The sequence below is a fragment of the Sphaeramia orbicularis genome, chromosome 20 (genome assembly GCF_902148855.1).
Source record: "Sphaeramia orbicularis chromosome 20, fSphaOr1.1, whole genome shotgun sequence".
In the NCBI taxonomy this organism is placed as follows: Eukaryota; Metazoa; Chordata; class Actinopteri; order Kurtiformes; family Apogonidae; genus Sphaeramia; species Sphaeramia orbicularis.
In genome coordinates this window covers 1309308-1333336 of record NC_043976.1, presented here as the reverse complement: position 1 = coordinate 1333336, position 24029 = coordinate 1309308, and the positions used below count along the sequence as shown (strand labels likewise).

Here is a 24029-nt window from a genome sequence, read left to right as displayed (position 1 = left end):
AGACACAAAAACAACCTAAAAGATAGAAAAACAGTGTAAAAGATGTAACAAAAACAACATAACACAACACAAAAATGTAAAAGACACAAAAACAATATAAAAGACACAAAACAACCTAAAAGATAGAAAAACAGTGTAAAAGACACAAAAACAACATAAAAGACACAAAAACAATGCGAAAGACAAAACAAGAAAAAAGACACGACAAAAACATAAAAGACACAAAAACAACCTAAAAGATAGAAAAACAGTGTAAAAGACAAAACAAAAACCACAAAAAAGACACGACAAAAACATAAAAGACACAAAAACAACCTAAAAGATACAAAACAATGTAAAAGATGTAACAAAAACAACATAAGACAACAAATATGTAAAAGACAAAAACAATGCAAAAAGACAAAACAAAAACCACAAAAAAGACACGACAAAAACATAAAAGACACAAAAACAACCTAAAAGATAGAAAAACAGTGTAAAAGATGTAACAAAAACAACATAACACAACACAAAAATGTAAAAGACACAAAAACAATATAAAAGACACAAAAAACAACCTAAAAGATAGAAAAACAGTGTAAAGACACAAAAACAACATAAAAGACACAAAACAATGCACAAGACAAACAAGAAAAAGACACGACCAAAACATAAAAGACACAAAAACAACATAAAAGACACAAAAACAATGCAAAGACAAAACAAGAAAAAAGACACGACAAAAAGCATAAAAAGACACAAAACAACATAAAAGACACAAAAAAACAACTGCAAAAGACAAAACAAAAACAAGAAAAAAGACACGACAAAACATAAAAGACACAAAAACAACATAAAAGACACAAAAAACAATGCAAAAGACAAAACAAAAACAAGAAAAAACGACACGACAAAACATAAAGACACAAAAACAACATAAAAGACACAAAAACATGCAAAAGACAATACAAAAACAAGAAAAAAAGACACGACAAAACATCAAAGACACCAAAAACAACATAAAAGACAAAAAAGAATGTAAAGACTCAAAACAAAAACGACATAAAAGATGCAACCAAACCAACGTAAAAGACACAAAAAACTTAATGCAAAAGACACAAAAATAATATAAAACATGCAACAAACACATATTAAAGACACAAAAACAACATAAAAGACACAGGACGGAGGACAGACCATAGCTCCAGACGTCGCTCTGGTGGGTGTACGTCCACTGGAGGATGGACTCCAACGCCATCCACTTGATGGGAACCTGCGGAGACACCAGAGGAGCTCAGACCTGTCCACCCCTGGACACCGGAAGCGTCCAGAGGAGCTCAGACCTGTCCAACCCCTGGACCACCGGAGCGTCCAGTAGGAGCTCAGACCTGTCCAACCCCTGGACACCGGAGCGTCCAGAGGAGCTCAGACCTGTCCAACCCATGGACACCGAAGCGTCCAGAGGAGCTCAGACATGTCCAACCCCTGGACACTGGAGCGTCCAGAGGAGCTCAGACCTGTCAAACCCCTGGACACCGGAGCGTCCAGAGGAGCTCAGACTGTCCAACCCCTGGTGACCACCGGTAGCGTTCCAGAGGAGCTCAGACCTGTCCAACCCCTGGACACCGGAGCGTCCAGCGGAGCTCAGACCTGTCCCAACCCCCTGGACCCGGAGCGTCCAGAGGAGCTCAGATCCTGTCCAACCTGGACCAACGGAGGTACCGAGGGAGCTCAGACCTGTCAACCCCTGGACACCGGAGCGTCCAGAGGAGCTCAGACTGTCCCAACCCCTGGACACGGAGCGTCCAGAGGAGCTCAGACCTGTCCAACCCCTGGACACCGGAGCGTCCAGAGGAGCTCAGACCTGTCCAACCCTGGACACCGGAGCGTCCAGAGGAGCTCAGACCTGTCCAACCCCTGGACACCGGAGCGTCCAGAGGAGCTCAGACCTGTCCAACCCCGGACGCTCCGGTGTGGTCTTACGTCTGTCTGACCCGGGGTCTCACCTTCCTCCGTCAGCGTGGTACTCGCTCTCGTTGGCCGTCAGCAGCTTGGCCAGGCCGAAGTCTGTGATCTTCACGTGGTGTGGAGTTTTCACCAGGACATTCCTCGCAGCCAGATCCCGATGCACCAGGTGGCGCTCTTCAGGTAACTCATCCCCTACACATTGACCACAGTGAGTTTGAGCGTTATTTAGAAGAACTGACCAGATGGAGATGAGCTCATTCCATCACACTATTATTATTATCATTATCATTATTATTATTATTATTATTATTATTATATTATATTATTATTATTATTATTATCAGGGCAGCTGTGGCTACAGATGTAGTTTACCACCACCAGAGGGAGAATGTGAGTGCGAATGAATAATGGGTCAATAATGTAAAGTGCTTTGGGTGTCTAGAAGGCACTATATAAATCCAATCCATTATTATTATTATTATTATTAATAATAATAATAATAATAATTAATAATAATAATAATAAACACATACTATGCCTATTGTAATAGAACATAATTACTTGCTATTATTATTACTACTTTATTACTTATTTCCATTAGTACTTTCAAATGTGCAATTGCCTGTTTCTCCACTACGATTTTTAGAGCCATTGTTAACATTTTTTTCCTCTTTTTGTTGTCATATTTCTTATACATTTGGTGTTGTGCTGCTACTAGATCCTTTATGTCCTGAGGGATCCATAAAGATCTATCTAAGATAAGATATACACTGAACAAAAATATAAATGCACGACTTTTGTTTTTGCTCCCATTTTTCATGAGCTAAACGCAAAGATCTAAAACTTTTTCTCTGTACACAAAAGGCCTATTTCTCTCAAATATTGTTTCATAAATTTGTCTAAATCTGTGTGAGTGAGCACTTCTCCTTTGTCCTTTGCTGAGATAATCCATCCACCTCACAGGTGTGGCAGATCCAGATGCTGATTAGACAGCAGGATTATTGCACAGGTGTGACTTAGGCTGGCCACAATAAAAGGCCACTCTAAAATGTGCACTTTTACTGTATTGGGTGGTCCAGGGGGGTCAGAAAACCAGTCAGTATTTGGTGTGACCACCATTTTCCTCACACAGTCTTCTTCATGAATTCTCTGAAACAGCTTTGCAGATGGCTTATGGTAGAGAAATGAACATTCAATTCACAGGCAAAAGCTCTGCTGGAGATTCCTGAAGTCAGCATGACCAGTGCATATTCCCTCCAAACTTGTGACATCTGTGGTATTGTGCTGTGTGATAAAACTGCACATTTTGGAGTGGCCTTTTATTGTGGCCAGCCTAAGGCACACCTGTGCAAAAATCCTGCTGTCTAATCAGCATCTTAATATGCCACAGCTGTGAGGTGGATGGATTATCTCAGCAAAGAAGAAGTGTTCACTAACACAAATGTAGGACAGATTGTGAACAATATTTGAGAGAAATAAACCTTGTGTGACACAGAAAAGTTTTAGATCTTTGAGTTCAGCTCATGAAAAATGGGAGCAAAAACAAAAGTCGTGCATTTATATTTTTGTTCAGTATATTTTCATTATCATTGCACAGACATACTAAGTACATGGTACTGCTCCACATGGTGCAAAAAAAGAAAGCATTCATCAATAAAAACATTAAATCTATGTCTAATCTAATCTAAAATCCCTTTTCTGGGTGAAAAATGAATGAATGATTTTATTTCCGTTTAGTTATTTTATTTCCGTTTAGTTGTATTCTTTTTCGCTGGTGTTCATTGTGGGTTTAATGAGTCCAGAGTTTGTGTTCAGCTTTGGGTCAAACGTGTCTTTTTGTTTTGGGAAAATGAAGACGGAGGCGTTTGTTTTCCTCCTTTACAGCCGCAGAACAACAGGAGGACTTTCCGCTGATCTGCTTGACCTTGGCGGCTGTGGTTTTCCCACCTCTTTCAAACCCAGATGGGAATGTCAGCAGATTAGTTCAGACTAAACTGGTGCCGTTTCACACACTAATAAGCGTCGGTGGGATTAAGGGCGGAGCCGCCGACCGCGCCGTGCCTGGGGCGTTTGATTCTCACCTTGGCGATCTGGACGCACCAGTTGAGCAGCCACTGGGCGCCCATGCGCTGGCGGTGGTGGCGAACGTAGTCCAGGAGGCAACCGAACGGCATCAGCTGAGTGACCAGCTGCACCGACGACGTCAGGCAGATCCCCAGAAGACGACAGACGTGAGGGTGGTCCACGCTCGCCATCACGTAGGCCTCCTGCACAAACAGGAAGTCCCAAGACAAGGCATCAGGAAAACCAGGCTGGCCATCAAAAGACTGTGACAGCAGAAGGAACGACGAAAACAGACGTAACCATGACAACAGACAGAATGACGACAGCAGAAAGAACAATGGCAACAGATGTAACCATGACAACAGACATAATCATGACAACAGCGGGAACGACGACAGGAGAAAGAACGATGATAACAGATGTAACCATGACAACAAACAGAACGATGAGAGTAGAAAGAATGACCACAACTGATGTAACCATGACAACAACAGACGGAACAATGACAGCAGAAAGAACAACAAAAACAGATGTAACCATGACAGCAACAGAAAGTACGACGGCAACAACTGACGGAACAACACAACAGAAAGGACAACAACAACAGACGTAACCACGACAACAACAGACGGAACAACAACAGTAGACGTAACCATGACAACAACAGACAAACCAATGACAGCAGAAAGAACGATGACAACCGACAGAACTATGACAACAACGTAAATAACATAAAAGATACAATGAAAAACCACATAAAAGACACAACGATAAACAGAAGAAAAGAGGCAACACAACAAAAACAACATTAAACATACAAAAAACAACATAAAAGACACAACACAATTCAAACATAAAATACAAAACACAAAAGATTCACCAAAAAATCAATGTATATAATACAATAAAAAAGATAAGAAGGTGCAACATGAAAACAACAGATGGATAAAAATAGAAAACAACAGACAAAGCACAAGAAACGACTGAAAAAAGCAGAGCTGCCACAGTTATTATGTTGTAAAAACTATTACAGTTACTTTATTTGGTTTATATGGTTTCTGTTTGATCTGCTGCATGTAAAGTGTCTTTGAGTTCTGTGCAAGCGCTATACAAATAAAATATATTATTATTATGAGTATTATTATTATTATTGAAATGTGCTGCTTTTCAGTCTCTTATGTGAACGGATCAATATCTGTGTGATGTTGGTTGGCTCTAAGTGGCTCTGAGGAATTAAATAATCAATACGTCATTAATCTCTGTAAATTAACTGCAAAAAACAACACACATCAACAATATATAAAAGACAGTGTTTCATCTCCTTAGAAGGATTTCACAACAGCTGGTGTTTTCTCCTCCTGCTGCTGGAAATAAAAAGAATAAGAAGAAAGACTGAACTGATTACACGAGAGACAACACAAAATAATCTGTTAAATGGACAGAGATGAACAAAATAAACCATAAAATGTATAGAAACCAACAAATAAACCATAAATGTACAGAAATGAACAAAATAAACCACAAAATGAACAGGAACAAACAAAATAAACCATAAAATGCACAAATAATCAATAAATGAAGAAAATAATCAGTTAAATGGACAGAGATGAACAAAATAACCATAAAATGTATAGAAATGAACAAAATAAACCATAAATGAACAGGAACAAACAAAATAAACCATAAAATGCACAAAATAATCAATAAAATGAACAAAATGATCTGTTAAATTAACAGAAATGAACAAAGTAAGCCATAAAATGAACAACGATTAATTGAGTAATGATGATTTGTCTGAAGTTAAAGTTGAATATCGGTTTCGGTCGGTTACTATGGTTACAGTCTTTATTCTACACGTTATGAATCACATGATAGTTGACAGTTTAAAAGTTTAGAAAATGAACGCCTTACGTCGAGGATTTCTTGGTTCGCTTTGGGCGACGTTGCTTCTCTGAGAACTTTTATGGCGACTGGGATTTTCACATTTTCTCCGTCTGGAACCCACAGACCCTGAAAAACATCATGAATGAACATGTTGACAAATGTGTAAAATCTCCAGGGTCACGTACCGTTACTGTTTTAGACATGAAAGTAACTAAAGGTTCACTGATCAGACCTTCAGTGTAAAAATCACATACTGTACGTCCAATACACCCACTACCCTCGCCTCATAATCTGAAATCTGGAACATCAGGGACTTTGACCTTTCACCACTTCATCCTTTCGTTGACGTGAAGGTTTTTGCTAAATTTGCAGGTTCTGTTTAATCAGCGCCACCAGTAAAATGATGGAAAAGTTCATAGACATGTAAAAAGAAAGGTCTACATTATATATTTCAGAGCTACGTTCACAATATATTCTTCATTTATCAATAAAAACTACCACATGCCTGGCTAACGTTAGCTAGCTTAGCATGAAGATGTTAGCAAACAGAAAATAACTCTGACCTTTTATTGATGTTTCTTTTATTTAATAATGAAGTATTGTCTCAGTTTAAGAGGGTAGAAAATTGATCAGCTGAACTGGCTTTGTTTGCTAACGACTGCATGCTAAGCTAATAAGCATTAGTGTTCAGGGAAAAACAATGAACAAATGGTTTTGAGTGTAAAAAGGAAATTATATAATTTTTTTTGGTGAAAATAGCTCTAAAGGATCATATGAGAAGTAAGAAGAAAAAGACAATATGTATTTAGGATCTTTAATTACAATACAGCCGTGTACAAAAGTAACATTAGCTAGCTTAGCATACAGATGTTAGAAACATTAGTCAGCATTTAAAACATAACAGGGACCAATTTTAAGAAGAAACTGTCTAATGAATCTGGAAAAAGGAAACATTAACTTTCAGAAAAAATATTGACAGAGGGGATTATAATATATTTGTTGGAACAATATTCACAAAATAGCCTTTACTTGATCATGAAAACAACTTCATGCTGAGCTAATGTTAGCTAAGTTAGCATACAGATGTTAGCAAACAGAGAAAATGACTCTAACCTTTTACTCATGTTTCTTTTATATAATGATTCAGTATTTTCTAAATCTCAAAGGGTAGAAAATTGATCAACTCACTGTAATTAGCCCGCTGTCTGTTTACTAACAACCATGTGCTAAGCTAATGAGCATAAGTGTTAAGGGAAAAACCATGGATAACTGGTATTGAGTGTAAAAAGGAAATATGAAATTTTTGTGAAAATAGCTCCAAAATATCATAAGAAAAGTAGAAAAAAGACAACAATATGTATTTAGGAGTCTTAATCACAATATAAGATAGCCTTTAACAGATCAATAAATCTACTTTGTGCAAAGCTAACATTAGCTAGCTTAGCAAACCGATGTTAGAAAACATTAGCTAGCATTTAAAACATGACATGGACCAACTAAAGATAAAACCGACTAATACATCTGGAAAAAGGAAGCTATAAGTAAATAGAGACAGAGAGGATTATAAAATGTATTTAGGTACAATATTCACAATGTAGCCTCAGCTTGATTAATAAAAACTAGCTCATGCCAAGCTAAAGTTAGCTAAGTTAGCTCACAGTTACAAAGTTACAGAAAAAAGAAAACTGTGACCTGCAGCCGATGTTACTGGTGTTTCCTTTATGTAGTAATACAGGATTTAACTGGTCTTAAATGGCATAAGATGGACTAAATTATAACTAATAGTTAACTATCTTTATTTACTAACAGATGCGATGCTAGGTAACATTGGTTAGCATTTTCAGCTCATCTAGTTGTGAATTTTTGTTTCTGAGCTTGAACTGGACTTTGAGGTCAAACTCGTCATGTAGTGTACGTGTACGACTACTTATATAATATCGTTTTTTAAATATTTAAGGACTGTAATGAGTAGTCATGCTGCGTTCCAGTCCACCTGTAACTGCTGTTTTTCCGTCCTTCTACTGGTGTTCTTCCGTCCTTCTACTGGTGTAAATGCACTGGAATGTTCAGTCAAACCTGGGACTTCCACCCGAACTGGTACTAGATCCATGTTCTCCCAGTTCTGAGTTCTGACGTCACGCAGCAGTGGCGCCCCCCCATGGATGTGGTGTTTATGCAGACAGTTAATTAAAATAAGGTATTTCTCTGACATTATTTATCTGTAAATGTTCTGTATAATCAGCAGCTGCACTCGTGTTAGCTAGTTTTCAGTCCAATGAGTGACAGAAGAAATTAAAACCAAATCTGAATCCAAATACACAAAGAACATCGAAGGTAGATCAGCTTCTCTGTCCTTATGCGCCGTTTTTCCTCCTCTGTTTCCCTCAAATAAGCAACGATCAAACACCTTTGGTGATAGAAATGACTATAAATGAACATAAGGTACGCTCCACCATGTTGGTTTGTTTACATCTAGCTACCACTTCCTTGCGCTCAGGCAGTTTGGTGTGACTAGCCTGGAACGTCACAAAGTCATGAGTCGTGGTTTGAAGTTGTGACTTACGGGCTCAAAAAACATCCCTGCACGCAGACTAAAAGTCAGCGGACAACACTGATTCTAACAGTGTGCTGTTTGTACTAGTGGCACTGTACCCGTGGTTCCTTGTACGCTAGTGCCCTCCCGTGGTGCAACAGCAGCATTGTTCCCAAACGCCCTCCCGTGTCCCGCGTTTGCAACATGGATCGGACATCAATGGGACGGACAGCGGACACAGGGCGGGGCTAAAAGGTGCATTATATAGTAGGGTTATTGGTGTATGAGCTTAGACTCCAAACTTCTGTCTCCACTTGTTTTATTCGTGTTGTAGTGAGCCACACTGACTGCACTGTCCGACAGTTTGTGCTGAGTCATGTGACTGGCGTAGTTTGCAGTGTTGCTGAGTCATGTGATGGTGTGCTACTTTGCATGTTGAAATATGCGTTAAAAGCTGGTTCCTGTTATGCGTTGTGCAGTCATGTGACTCATGTTGTGCCTCTGGGGGGAGGGCAGCTGAGTTGACTGGATGGAGGGAACGTTTGAGTTTGACACCATGACTGAAGGCTCTGTGCTGCTGCACTAGAGGATGTGCTGTATCACACACGTGTGGTTGGTAATGGAAGTTAATAAACCTGCCTTCACGTAGCCGTGCGGAGCATGGAGCCCTGAGAAGTGCAACCCAAGCTCCCCCTCCTGTGACTTAATTCTGGTGAAACTTCATAATGTCAGGTTTTTTCAGTCTTTTGACAGTTGTGTATTTATATGATGACATGTTTGTCCTTTCAGGTTGGGCTCTGGTTCATGTGTGGCTGGACGTGGTTTGGACCAGATCAACCTGTGGATCTGCAGGGGTTTCTGTCGGGGTGCAGGTGCATTTTACTGACAGACGGCCCGTGGCGTTTGCGTCTGCTGTTTGTACCTTGAAGACGGTCCCGAAGGCCCCGGATCCCAGGACCCGGATCTTCTTAATCTCGGTCTCCTTCAGGATCCGGAGCAGGGCCTGGTTCGGGGCCTGGCCACTAGGGGTCAGCGGCTCCACCAGCTGCATCACAGACATGGAAACACATGAGGATATCCCAGAATGCCTAGCACTTACCACAGCAAACAAAGACTAATAAGAGAAAACATTTATATACTCGAATATTTAGGATTAAGCCATGAATGTCCCTTCTGACCCCCACTGATTATTTCTCTAAAATTTGTATCTTCGTAATCTCATAATATTCTGTTTATTCTAGTATATTCACCACTAGAAAACAACAATAGGATGGACAAAATAATTAATGAAGTGAACAAAATAATCACTTAAATGAACAGAAATGAACAAAATAATCAATCAAATGAACAAAATAAACCAGAGAATAATAAAATAATCAATAAATGGAACAAAATAATCAGTTAAATGAACACATATACACAAAATTATCAATAAAATAAAGAAAACTGATAATATAATGAACAAAATAATCAATCAAATTAACAAAATCAACCATAAAATATTCAATAAACTGAACAAAATAATCAGTTATAATGAGTGAAATAAATAAAATAATCAATAAAAGGAACAACTAAACCAATAAAATGGACAAAATAATTGATGAAATGACAAAGTAAGTATTTAATTGAAAAGAAATGAACAAACTACTCAATAAAATGAACAAAATAAACAATAAATAAACTAAATAATCAATAAATGGAACATAATCAATTAAATGAACACAAACGAACAAAACAATGAAATAAAAAAATAATGAAAAAATTTACAAAATAATCAGTTAAATGAATACAAATGAACAAAATAAACAATAAAATGAACAAATAAATCAATAAATGAACAAAATAACTGATGACATGAATAAAATAATCAGTCATATGAACAGAAATGACTTCAGTCATCCTATTTATGGATCAGAATCCACTCTCGCCTCTCTCTCCTGCAGCAGCCGTCGCATCGTCCTCCTCCTCGTGATCCGCCGTCGCCGTAGCAACACAAACACCACCAGCGATACGATGACGGCGACCAGGAGCCCGCCGACCACGCCCGCCGCCAGCATGGACTGATGGGTAGAGCTGCGAGAACAGGCAGAGCAGGTGGAGGTTTGGACTGGGTCCAGTTTGAGCTTTAAAAGGTGACGTGAATGAGTTTTACCTGCATCCGGACGGTCCAGGACCAGAACACCTGAGGACGCAAGACAGGACCGGGTTAGGACAGACCATCTACCGAACACCAACCAAACCACGGACAGGGTTAGGACAGACCATCTACCGAACACCAACCAAACCACGGACAGGGTTAGGACAGACCATCTACCGAACACCAACCAAACCACGGACAGGGTTAGGACAGACCATCTACCGAACACCAACCAAACCACGGACAGGGTTAGGACAGACCATCTACCGAACACCAACCAAACCACGGACAGGGTTAGGACAGACCATCTAAAGCGGGTCTGAATAAAAGCCGGGCCTTCTGTGGACCGGGTTCCTCACCCGTGGGTGCAGTTCTGGTGACAGGACCGACAGCGGCCCGTCCGGTCAGCGTACTTCCACACCCGCTGGTCTCCGTCTCCCAGGACACCCTGAGGACAGCTGTGGACGCAGTGGGGGCCGTCCTTAAAGTGGGCGCACTGGGAACACTGGTCTGGACCCTGAGGGACACCAAGGACACATGGGGGGGGGGGGGGGTCAGCGGACTTTAACTCAAATACATGAACAAATAAAGGCCTCCCACTGGTGTTCTGACTGCAAACAGAACGTCACTTTTGAACGTTCTGAACCATCCACCCACCCATCCACCCATCTGTCCATCCATCCATCCATCCATTTATTCATCCAATCATCCATCCATTCACATTAGAAAGTATTAGTGGAAATAATAAGGTCCTAATAATAATAAATAATAATCACATGATAAAAGTTATTGTAATAATAGTAATAGTAGTTGTAATAAGTAAGTAATCTAAGTATGTAAGTAATTATAATAATACTAAGCTGACTGACCGGTCCGTGGCAGGTTTCCACTCCACTCTGCAGACGACACTCAGGGTGACACTCCTGACAGCTGCTGTTCACCACCACCTCCCTGGGCTCACTGAACACAAACACAGCATGTGACCGACAAAAGCCTGGACACTGGGGGGGGGGGGGGGGGGTGGCAGAGCCACAGGTCAAAGGTCACACAGCACAGCATCAGTCTCACCCCTCCAGCAGGTTACACAGCTGCACACAGCGCCCCCTACGGTCAAAGTGTCGACAGGAAACGCACATGGACGGACCTGGACCCCAGCAGCCGGCGGCGGTGCATTCACTGTCACACGTCTGGTTCTGTAAAACTGAACAACACCACCCCATATGAGCAGATATGGACAAACAAAGGGCCTCATGCACAAATATTCTCTTAAATTTATCTTAGTTTTTTTTTCCATTAAGAGAAAACAAATATCAAACCACTTCCTCTGATTTCTGGAACTGGTCGTCCATTTCACTGCTGATAAAGTTGTTTTTCTTTCTGCACTTTTTTGGTGATTCTGTAAAATTTCTGACCCAAAGTTGACTGTTTGCTCATGACACAACAACTGCCCTTACATGGTGTTTAGTGGGTGTGGTCACATGCTAGTTGGCCACGCCCATCCCATTTACAATCAACTGAAATTTAACATTTTTCATAGTGGGGTTTTGCCACACGTGCGGATAATATCTAGTTTAAATATGGATAGAGTATGAATATATTATTACTATAAAGGACAATATAGAATATTACATGTATTTATATCATATATGTATATGTGTTTTTGTTTGTTTGTTTTTTGATTTGTTTTTTGTTTTGTTTGGTTTTTTTTGTTCTTTTTAGTTTTAATAAATATCTGGTATTAAAATCTAGTAGGATAAGTTGTAAATGTGTATTACCATATTAGTGTATATAGGAAAAAGGATGTGTGATATTGTTATACTATCATTATTATTATTGTTTTTATTGTTATTATTATTATTATTATTATTATTATTATTATTATTATTATTATTATTATTAGTAGTAGTAGTAGTAGTAGTAGTAGTATATTGATATTCAGACAAAATAATAATTTCTATATAGTGATCATAAGGAATAGAAATTGGGGGTAGGAGTACAGAAGTTTTACTTCTTCCTACTCCTTTTCAAGCATATATAATTTCATTTCATTTGTTTTATTATTATTATTATTTTAATTAATTAATTAATTAATTAATTAATTAACTTACTTACTTACTTACTTACTATATTTTTTTTTTTTTTTTAATTTTGTTGTTTGTTTGCTCATCAATCATTTCTGTACCAGTATTTATATTTTGTTGGTTGGTTTTTGTTTTGATTGCACTGTCTACATGTTTGAAATAAAGATTTCATTCATTCATTCATTCATTCATTACACCTGGATAAGAGCAGATAAAAGGTGAGAATCTTGACAGTGAGAAAACATTAGTGAATCCCACAAATCTATGAGAATATGTGGAAAGTTATTTTAGTTCAGGCTCCACATTCAGCCCAATAGTTATTTATTTATTTATTTATTTATTTATTTAAATTAATTAATTTGTCTCCAACTTTGAAGTAGGAAACAAAAAAAAACTAACAACCCCCAATAAAATCAAGAAGTCAGTTACATCTGCACCCATCAGTAGTTATTAATCCCAGAAAAAATAACAAAATACAATAAATTTAACACAGATGCACACATGAATGAACTCATAAACACAGTTTGAGAAGGAACACAAAGAACCAAAGGCTTATGTAGTCCCGCCCCTTCCTTACTTTCAGTGTCAGATTAATAACCAAATAAATTTCCTTCATCAGCTACTTATCACATTAAAACAGATAACAATGAATAACTCGTCAGAGCACATTTATATTAATTGTATCACCCTTCAGCCACAAATAAACAGAAACAAATAGAGACTAAACTACCCAGGGTATAATGTGTACGCCCCAAACACATATAAGCCCATATGATATACAGTATATGATCTAATCTGATCTAAAGTGGATCAGACCAGTCAAATATCTGCGTAATAACCTATAAATAATAACTTCATAATGCTCTGTTTTGGTGCAAAAACCCCAAAAGTCAAAGTGCCATTTGAACAGTGTTCTGCCTCAGCTGATCCTTTCCACATGTGCATTAGAACGTACAGATCACAGTGGATCTGCAAACACACGGAACATTTAAGAACAGACTGAATATTAGTACAGTTAAACTGACTTTTCTAAAGACATTTCTTTATTTACATTTATTTGTTTATTTTTCCACTTTAAAACCAAAAAAATAATGTATAGTTTATTCTGCTGATATTTGACTTATTATTGGACTCATCTGAAAATGAAACCTAACTGACTGAAAAGGACTTTGACAGCTTTAGTGTACATTTTTCATTGAACAGACTCCTCCCACTGGGCCGACCGGACCCTTTGGCGGTCCGGTTTTGGATTCCCGCATAAGGTTCACTGTGTAGACGTTGTTCCGATAAACCAAGTGGGCGTGGTCAAGCAAAGGGGGCGGTACTCACGGCAGCGTGCGGGCGGAGCGTTGTCTTTTAAGGAGACGGTCTGAGCGCTGGTTTTGAAGAGGCGCCTCCATTTGTCGGGTTGGGTGAAACACAGCTGGGCGTTGTTCTTCAGAAGAACCTTCCCAGCACTCACCTCCTGCAGAGAACGCAGACCCAGCCAGCGCAGGTGGGACGCCCCCACCACCACCACACTGTGACCGCTGGAACAACAACACACAACAACACACTGTGACCGCTGGAACAACAACACACAACAACACACTGTGACCGCTGGAACAACAACACACAACAACACACTGTGACCGCTGGAACAAACAACACACAACAACACACTGTGACCGCTGGAACAACAACACACAACAACACACTGTGACCGCTGGAACAACAACACACAACAACACACTGTGACCGCTGGAACAACAACACACAACAAACACACTGTGACCGCTGGAACAACAACACACAACAACACACTGTGACCGCTGGAACAACAACACACAACAACACACTGTGACCGCTGGAACAACAACACACAACAACACACTGTGACCGCTGGAACAACAACACACAACAACACACTGTGACCGCTGGAACAACAAACACACAACAACACACTGTGACCGCTGGAACAACAACACACAACAACACACTGTGACCGCTGGAACAACAACACACAACAACACACTGTGACCGCTGGAACAACAACACACAACAACACACTGTGACCGCTGGAACACAACACACACAACACACTGTGACCGCTGGAACAACAACACACAACAACACACTGTGACCGCTGGAACAACAACACACAACAACACACTGTGACCGCTGGAACACAAAAACACACAACAACACACTGTGACCGCTGGAACAACAACACACAACAACACACTGTGACCGCTGGAACAACAACACACAACAACACACTGTGACCGCTGGAACAACAACACACAACAACACACTGTGACCGCTGGAACAACAACACACAACAACACACTGTGACCGCTGGAACAACAACACACAACAACACACTGTGACCGCTGGAACAACAACACACAACAACACACTGTGACCGCTGGAACAACAACACACAACAACACACTGTGACCGCTGGAACAACAACACACAACAACACACTGTGACCGCTGGAACAACAACACACAACAACACACTGTGACCGCTGGAACACAAAAACACACAACACCACACTGTGACCGCTGGAACAACAACACACAACAACACACTGTGACCGCTGGAACAACAACACACAACAACACACTGTGACCGCTGGAACAACAACACACAACAACACACTGTGACCGCTGGAACAACAACACACAACAACACACTGTGACCGCTGGAACAACAACACACAACAACACACTGTGACCGCTGGAACAACAACACACCACAACACACTGTGACCGCTGGAACAACAACACACAACAACACACTGTGACCGCTGGAACAACAACACACAACAACACACTGTGACCGCTGGAACAACAACACACAACAACACACTGTGACCGCTGGAACAACAACACACAACAACACACTGTGACCGCTGGAACAACAACACACAACAACACACTGTGACCGCTGGAACAACAACACACAACAACACACTGTGACCGCTGGAACAACAACACACAACAACACACTGTGACCGCTGAAACAAAAACACACAACAACACACTGTGACCGCTGGAACAACAACACACAACAACACACTGTGACCGCTGGAACAACAACACACAACAACACACTGTGACCGCTGGAACAACAACACACAACAACACACTGTGACCGCTGGAACAACAACACACAACAAACACACTGTGACCGCTGGAACAACAACACACAACAACACACTGTGACCGCTGGAACACAAAAAACACACAACAACACACTGTGACCGCTGGAACAACAACACACAACAACACACTGTGACCGCTGGAACAACAACACACAACAACACACTGTGACCGCTGGAACAACAACACACAACACCACACTGTGACCGCTGGAACAACAACACACAACAACACACTGTGACCGCTGGAACAACAACACACAACAACACACTGTGACCGCTGGAACAACAACACACAACAACACACTGTGACCGCTGGAACAACAACACACAACAACACACTGTGACCGCTGGAACACAACAACACACAACACCACACTGTGACCGCTGGAACAACAACACACAACAACACACTGTGACCGCTGGAACAACAACACACAACAACACACTGTGACCGCTGGAACAACAACACACAACAACACACTGTGGACCGCTGGAACAACAACACACAACAACACACTGTGACCGCTGGAACAACAACACACAACAACACACTGTGACCCGCTGGAACAACAACACACAACAACACACTGTGACCGCTGGAACAACAACACACAACAACACACTGTGACCGCTGGAACAACAACACACAACAACACACTGTGACCGCTGGAACAACAACACACAACAACACACTGTGACCGCTGGAACAACAAAACACACAACAACACACTGTGACCGCTGGAACAACAACACACAACAACACACTGTGACCGCTGGAACAACAACACACAACAACACACTGTGACCGCTGGAACAACAACACACAACAACACACTGTGACCGCTGGAACAACAACACACAACAACACACTGTGACCGCTGGAACAACAAACACACAACAACACACTGTGACCGCTGGAACAACAACACACAACAACACACTGTGACCGCTGGAACAACAACACACAACAACACACTGTGACCGCTGGAACACAAAAACACACAACACCACACTGTGACCGCTGGAACAACAACACACAACAACACACTGTGACCGCTGGAACAACAACACACAACAACACACTGTGACCGCTGGAACAACAACACACAACAACACACTGTGACCGCTGGAACAACAACACACAACAACACACTGTGACCGCTGGAACAACAACACACAACAACACACTGTGACCGCTGGAACAACAACACACAACAACACACTGTGACCGCTGGAACAACAACACACAACAACACACTGTGACCGCTGGAACAACAACACACAACAACACACTGTGACCGCTGGAACACAAAACACACAACCACACACTGTGACCGCTGGAACAAAAACACACAACAACACACTGTGACCGCTGGAACAACAACACACAACAACACACTGTGACCGCTGGAACAACAACACACAACAACACACTGTGACCGCTGGAACACAAAACACACAACAACACACTGTGACCGCTGGAACAACAACACACAACAACACACTGTGACCGCTGGAACAACAACACACAACAACACACTGTGACCGCTGGAACAACAACACACAACAACACACTGTGACCGCTGGAACAACAACACACAACAACACACTGTGACCGCTGGAACAACAACACACAACAACACACTGTGACCGCTGGAACAACAACACACAACAACACACTGTGACCGCTGGAACACAAAACACACAACAACACACTGTGACCGCTGGAACAACAACACACAACAACACACTGTGACCGCTGGAACAACAACACACAACAACACACTGTGACCGCTGGAACAACAACACACAACAACACACTGTGACCGCTGGAACACAAAAACACACAACAACACACTGTGACCGCTGGAACAACAACACACAACAACACACTGTGACCGCTGGAACAACAACACACAACAACACACTGTGACCGCTGGAACAACAACACACAACAACACACTGTGACTGCTGGAACAACAACACACAACAACACACTGTGACCGCTGGAACACAAAAACACACAACAACACACTGTGACCGCTGGAACAACAACACACAACAACACACTGTGACCGCTGGAACAACAACACACAACAACACACTGTGACCGCTGGAACAACAACACACAACAACACACTGTGACCGCTGGAACAACAACACACAACAACACACTGTGACCGCTGGAACAACAACACACAACAACACACTGTGACCGCTGGAACAACAACACACAACAACACACTGTGACCGCTGGAACAACAACACACAACAACACACTGTGACCGCTGGAACAACAACACACAACAACACACTGTGACCGCTGGAACACAAAAACACACAACAACACACTGTGACCGCTGGAACAACAACACACAACAACACACTGTGACCGCTGGAACAACAACACACAACAACACACTGTGACCGCTGGAACACAAAAACACACAACAACACTCTGTGACCGCTGGAACAACAACACACAACAACACACTGTGACCGCTGGAACAACAACACACAACAACACACTGTGACCGCTGGAACACAAAAACACACAACAACACACTGTGACCGCTGGAACAACAACACACAACAACACACTGTGACCGCTGGAACACAAAACACACAACAACACACTGTGACCGCTGGAACAACAACACACAACAACACACTGTGACCGCTGGAACACAAAAACACACAACAACACACTGTGACCGCTGGAACAACAACACACAACAACACACTGTGACCGCTGGAACAACAACACACAACAACACACTGTGACCGCTGGAACAACAACACACAACAACACACTGTGACCGCTGGAACAACAACACACAACAACACACTGTGACCGCTGGAACAACAACACACAACAACACACTGTGACCGCTGGAACAACAACACACAACAACACACTGTGACCGCTGGAACAACAACACACAACAACACACTGTGACCGCTGGAACAACAACACACAACAACACACTGTGACCGCTGGAACAACAACACACAACAACACACTGTGACCGCTGGAACACAAAAACACACAACAACACACTGTGACCGCTGGAACAACAACACACAACAACACACTGTGACCGCTGGAACAACAACACACAACAACACACTGTGACCGCTGGAACAACAACACACAACAACACACTGTGACCGCTGGAACAACAACACACAACAACACACTGTGACCGCTGGAACAACAACACACAACAACACACTGTGACCGCTGGAACAACAACACACAACAACACACTGTGACCGCTGGAACACAAAAACACACAACAACACACTGTGACCGCTGGAACAACAACACACAACAACACACTGTGACCGCTGGAACACAAAAACACACAACAACACACTGTGACCGCTGGAACAACAACACACAACAACACACTGTGACCGCTGGAACACAAAAACACACAACAACACACTGTGACCGCTGGAACAACAACACACAACAACACACTGTGACCGCTGGAACACAAAAACACACAACAACACACTGTGACCGCTGGAACAACAACACACAACAACACACTGTGACCGCTGGAACACAAAAACACACAACAACACACTGTGACCGCTGGAACAACAACACACAACAACACACTGTGACCGCTGGAACAACAACACACAACAACACACTGTGACCGCTGGAACAACAACACACAACAACACACTGTGACCGCTGGAACACAAAAACACACAACAACACACTGTGACCGCTGGAACAACAACACACAACAACACACTGTGACCGCTGGAACAACAACACACAACAACACACTGTGACCGCTGGAACAACAACACACAACAACACACTGTGACCGCTGGAACAACAACACACAACAACACACTGTGACCGCTGGAACACAAAAACACACAACAACACACTGTGACCGCTGGAACAACAACAGACAACACACAACAACACACTGTGACCGCTGGAACAACAACACACAACAACACACTGTGACCGCTGGAACACAAAACACACAACAACACACTGTGACCGCTGGAACAACACACAACACATAACAACACACTGTGACCGCTGGAACACAAAAACACACAACAACACACAACACACAACAACACACTGTGACCGCTGGAACAACACACAACACACAACAACACACTGTGACCGCTGGAACAACAACACACAACAACACACTGTGACCGCTGGAACAACAACACACAACAACACACTGTGACCGCTGGAACACAAAAACACACAACAACACACTGTGACCGCTGGAACAACAACACACAACAACACACTGTGACCGCTGGAACAACAACACACAACAACACACTGTGACCGCTGGAACAACAACACACAACAACACACTGTGACCGCTGGAACAACAACACACAACAACACACTGTGACCGCTGGAACACAAAAACACACAACAACACACTGTGACCGCTGGAACAACAACAGACAACACACAACAACACACTGTGACCGCTGGAACAACAACACACAACAACACACTGTGACCGCTGGAACACAAAAACACACAACAACACACTGTGACCGCTGGAACAACACACAACACATAACAACACACTGTGACCGCTGGAACACAAAAACACACAACAACACACAACACACAACAACACACTGTGACCGCTGGAACAACACACAACACACAACAACACACTGTGACCGCTGGAACAACAACACACAACAACACACTGTGACCACTGGAACACAAAAACACACAACAACACACTGTGACCACTGGAACACAAAAACACACAACAACACACTGTGACCACTGGAACAACAGGATACAACGTCATACACACCTGGACACACACACACACACACACACACACACACACACATACACACACATACACACACATACACACACACACACACACACACACACATCTGGACGTTTAATGGCCTTTTCTTCTGAACATGGTGGTCAGTTTTCACTGGTCAGTTCAATAATGAACCTGTTCACATCTTGTGGAGTTTGAACCAAACTGAGTCTGACCTGCGAGTTGTTCTTCCTCTGATGATCTCCAGGTTCTCGAACACCGACAGCGACGTCATGTTCTCCGGCCAATACTGGATCAGCAGAAAACCTGAGGACATAAAACCAAGAGAACCTCAGAGAACCTCAGAGAACAACATAGAACCACAGAGAACCTCAGAGAACAACAGAGAACAACAGAGAACCACAGAGAACCTCAGAGAACAACAGAGAACCACAGAGAACCTCAGAGAACCACAGAGAACCACAGAGAACCTCAGAGAACAACGGAGAACTTCAGAGAACCACAGAGAACAACATAGAACCACAGAGAACCTCAGAGAACCACGGAGAACCTCAGCGAACAACAGAGAACCTCAGAGAACAAGAGAACCACAGAGAACCTCAGAGAACCACAGAGAACCTCAGAGAACAACAGAGAATCTCAGAGAACCTCAGAAAACAACAGAGAACCTCAGAGAACCTCAGAGAAACACAGAGAACAACAGAGAACCTCAGAAAACCTCAGAGAACCTCAGAGAACAACAGAGAACCACAGAGAACCACAGAGAACCTCAGTGAACTGCAGAGAACCTCAGAGAACCGCAGAGAACTGCACAGGACCTCAGAGAACCACAGAGAACCTCAGTGAACTGCAGAGAACCGCAGAGAACTGCAGAGAACCGCAGAGAACCACAGAGAACTGCAGAGAACCTCAGAGAACTGCAGAGAACCGCAGAGAACTGCAGAGGACCTCAGAGAACCACAGAGAACCGGAGAGAAACACAGAGAACCTCAGAGAACCTCAGAGAACCACAGAGAACTGCAGAGAACCTCAGAGAACCGCAAAGAACCACAGAGAACCGCAGAGAACCACAGAGAACTGCAGAGAACCACAGAGAACCATAGAGAACCACAGAGAACCTCAGTGAACTACAGAGAACCGCAGAGAACTGCAGAGAACCACAGAGAACCGCAGTGAACCACAGAGAACCACAGAGAACCTCAGAGAACCATAGAGAACCACAGAGAACCTCAGTGAACTGCAGAGAACCTCAGAGAACCACAGAGAACTGCAGAGAACCGCAGAGAACCGCAGATAACCACAGAGAACCGCAGAGAACTGCAGAGAACCTCAGAGAATCACAGAGAAACACAGATAACCACAGAGAACTGCGGAGAACCTGCTCTAAAACCCTTTCCGTCCTCAGGAGTGTGTGTTTGAATCCTTTTGGTTTTGTCTTCATATTTCTCATTGACTTCATGTTTGTTTGTTTGTTTGTTTGTTTGTTTGTTTGTTTGTTTGTTGGTTTGTTTGTTTGTGGGCCCATCTTCATCTGTGTGACTTCACAGATACTTTGTTCATTCGACATGTTGGATTAACTTCACTGAAGCTACATTCCCACTAAAAACATGAAATCCAAGGAGGACAAACTTCCATTCTTTACTGACTTTCACCTAAAACATCTTGACTGAACCATGTTTATAACTTAGCATGAGCATATGATTCGCTAACTTTAATTTTATTTATTTATTTATTTTTACAAACTGAGTCAGTGAAGTTCTATACAAGTATTTCCATGAACATGTGGTCAAGGACTCCGGTGTGTTTGAGGAAAACCACCTCTGTTTCCAGACAGTGACTGTGAAAGGGGCTGGACCTGTGGGCGTGTCCATGGACCGTTAAGGGTTCAACCCAAACCGGATCAGACCTACCGGTGATCTCCTTCAGGGTCCTGAAGTACTCCAGCTTGGACGGATCCATGGCCGGGATGCCGTAGTGTCGGTCTCTGAAACATAAACCACAGATTTACGGAGTTTTTTTTCTGGACTTTAATGATCGAGTCCAGATCCCTGATGAGGATTTACGGAAGGAAATCTGTGTCATTAGATTTTTACTTATAAAAGCCATTGAATTTCTAGCGCTGATTTTTTTTTCCACTGAAATTAAGTATCTGAATTTTTTTTGCACTAAATTAAAGTAACTGATTTTTTTTTTTGCACTGATATTAAGTATCTGAATTATTTGTCTCTGAATTCAACTTTGTTCATAAATTTACAATTAAAAAAAATTCAGATGCAAAAATTCAGACACTTGATTTCAGTGCAAAAAAATTCAGTGCCAGTAATTCCGTGGCTTTTATAGTTCAAAATCTGATGACACAGATTTACTTCCATAAACTCAGAGTCTGGAGCTGGTTCTCCAAACCCGCCTCCAGATGGCGTTTGTCCAGGTTCCTCACCCTGTGAAGGAGGTCTCTATGAGGGACACGTCCCCGTTGATCTTGGTGCAGTTCCTGAAGGATTCGATGTTGGAGGCGTTGACAGCGATGGTTTTGACCAGAGCGCCGACGCCGACGCCGTCGCAGGCTGAAGGAACAAACACAGTGGTTAGGTCCTGAAGGTCTGCACGGTCCAGGTCTGGTCCAGGTCCAGGTCTGAATCTGCAGGCCTTTACCTTTAGGACACGGTCCGTCACAGTCTTTGCAGCGTTGGACGCCGTTTTCCATCACCTCATACTTCCCGATGCTGCAGGTCCGGACACACGAGCCGTCAGTCACCACGTAGTTGTCTACGAAAAACCAACGCAACACCAAGAAGTTTCACCATGAACTCATGGTTTTGTCGGAGTTTTGATCTGAGCAGTCGACAGGCAAGGGTCGAATAGTTTAGGATTTTTCATTCTAGTTTAGTTTTATTTAGTTTGGACTTTTTTTCTCTAATTCAGTTCGTTTTAATTTGTTTTTAGAGCAGGTTTGATAGTTTTTTTTAGTTTTCATTTTTTCTAAATGCTTAGTTTTAGTTTACACCGTAAAAAAAAAAAAAACATAAAAAAATGGTATTATTCTGGCAACTGGCGTGCCAAAAATAATACAGTTAAATAACGGAAAATAACCATCTCATAAAAATACGGTAATTTTCCATAATTAAAATACAGTTTTTTGCCCTAACTTTACATGAGATTTTGCATATATATATATATATATATATATATATATATATATATTTTTTTTTTTTTTTTTTTCTTTTTTTACTTTTTTATGTTTAATAAAGAATATTTACATGTATTAAAACAATCCAGTTCCATATATGTATACACAGAAATAATTTTCAGTGAGACTCAGTTGTCCAATCCACTGATAAAAACTGTATTTGGACAGTTTATCAGTGCTTATACATGTTATACATTCACAAAAATACATTTATTCAACATTTTT

General features: G+C 41.9%; 1 protein-coding gene across 1 annotated transcript in view; it reads right to left on the bottom strand.

Annotated features, from left to right (window-relative positions):
- Positions 1 to 24029, bottom strand: part of LOC115411482 (melanoma receptor tyrosine-protein kinase-like) — an 89818-nt gene that overhangs the window by 6548 nt on the left and 59241 nt on the right. The window contains 14 exon segments of the mRNA XM_030123639.1: positions 1177 to 1252; positions 4029 to 4214; positions 5923 to 6021; positions 9351 to 9473; positions 10357 to 10501; positions 10581 to 10610; positions 10925 to 11082; positions 11435 to 11525; positions 11634 to 11766; positions 13976 to 14175; positions 20833 to 20923; positions 22528 to 22601; positions 23055 to 23181; positions 23270 to 23383. Coding sequence (XP_029979499.1) covers positions 1177 to 1252; positions 4029 to 4214; positions 5923 to 6021; positions 9351 to 9473; positions 10357 to 10501; positions 10581 to 10610; positions 10925 to 11082; positions 11435 to 11525; positions 11634 to 11766; positions 13976 to 14175; positions 20833 to 20923; positions 22528 to 22601; positions 23055 to 23181; positions 23270 to 23383 — 1647 coding nt within the window.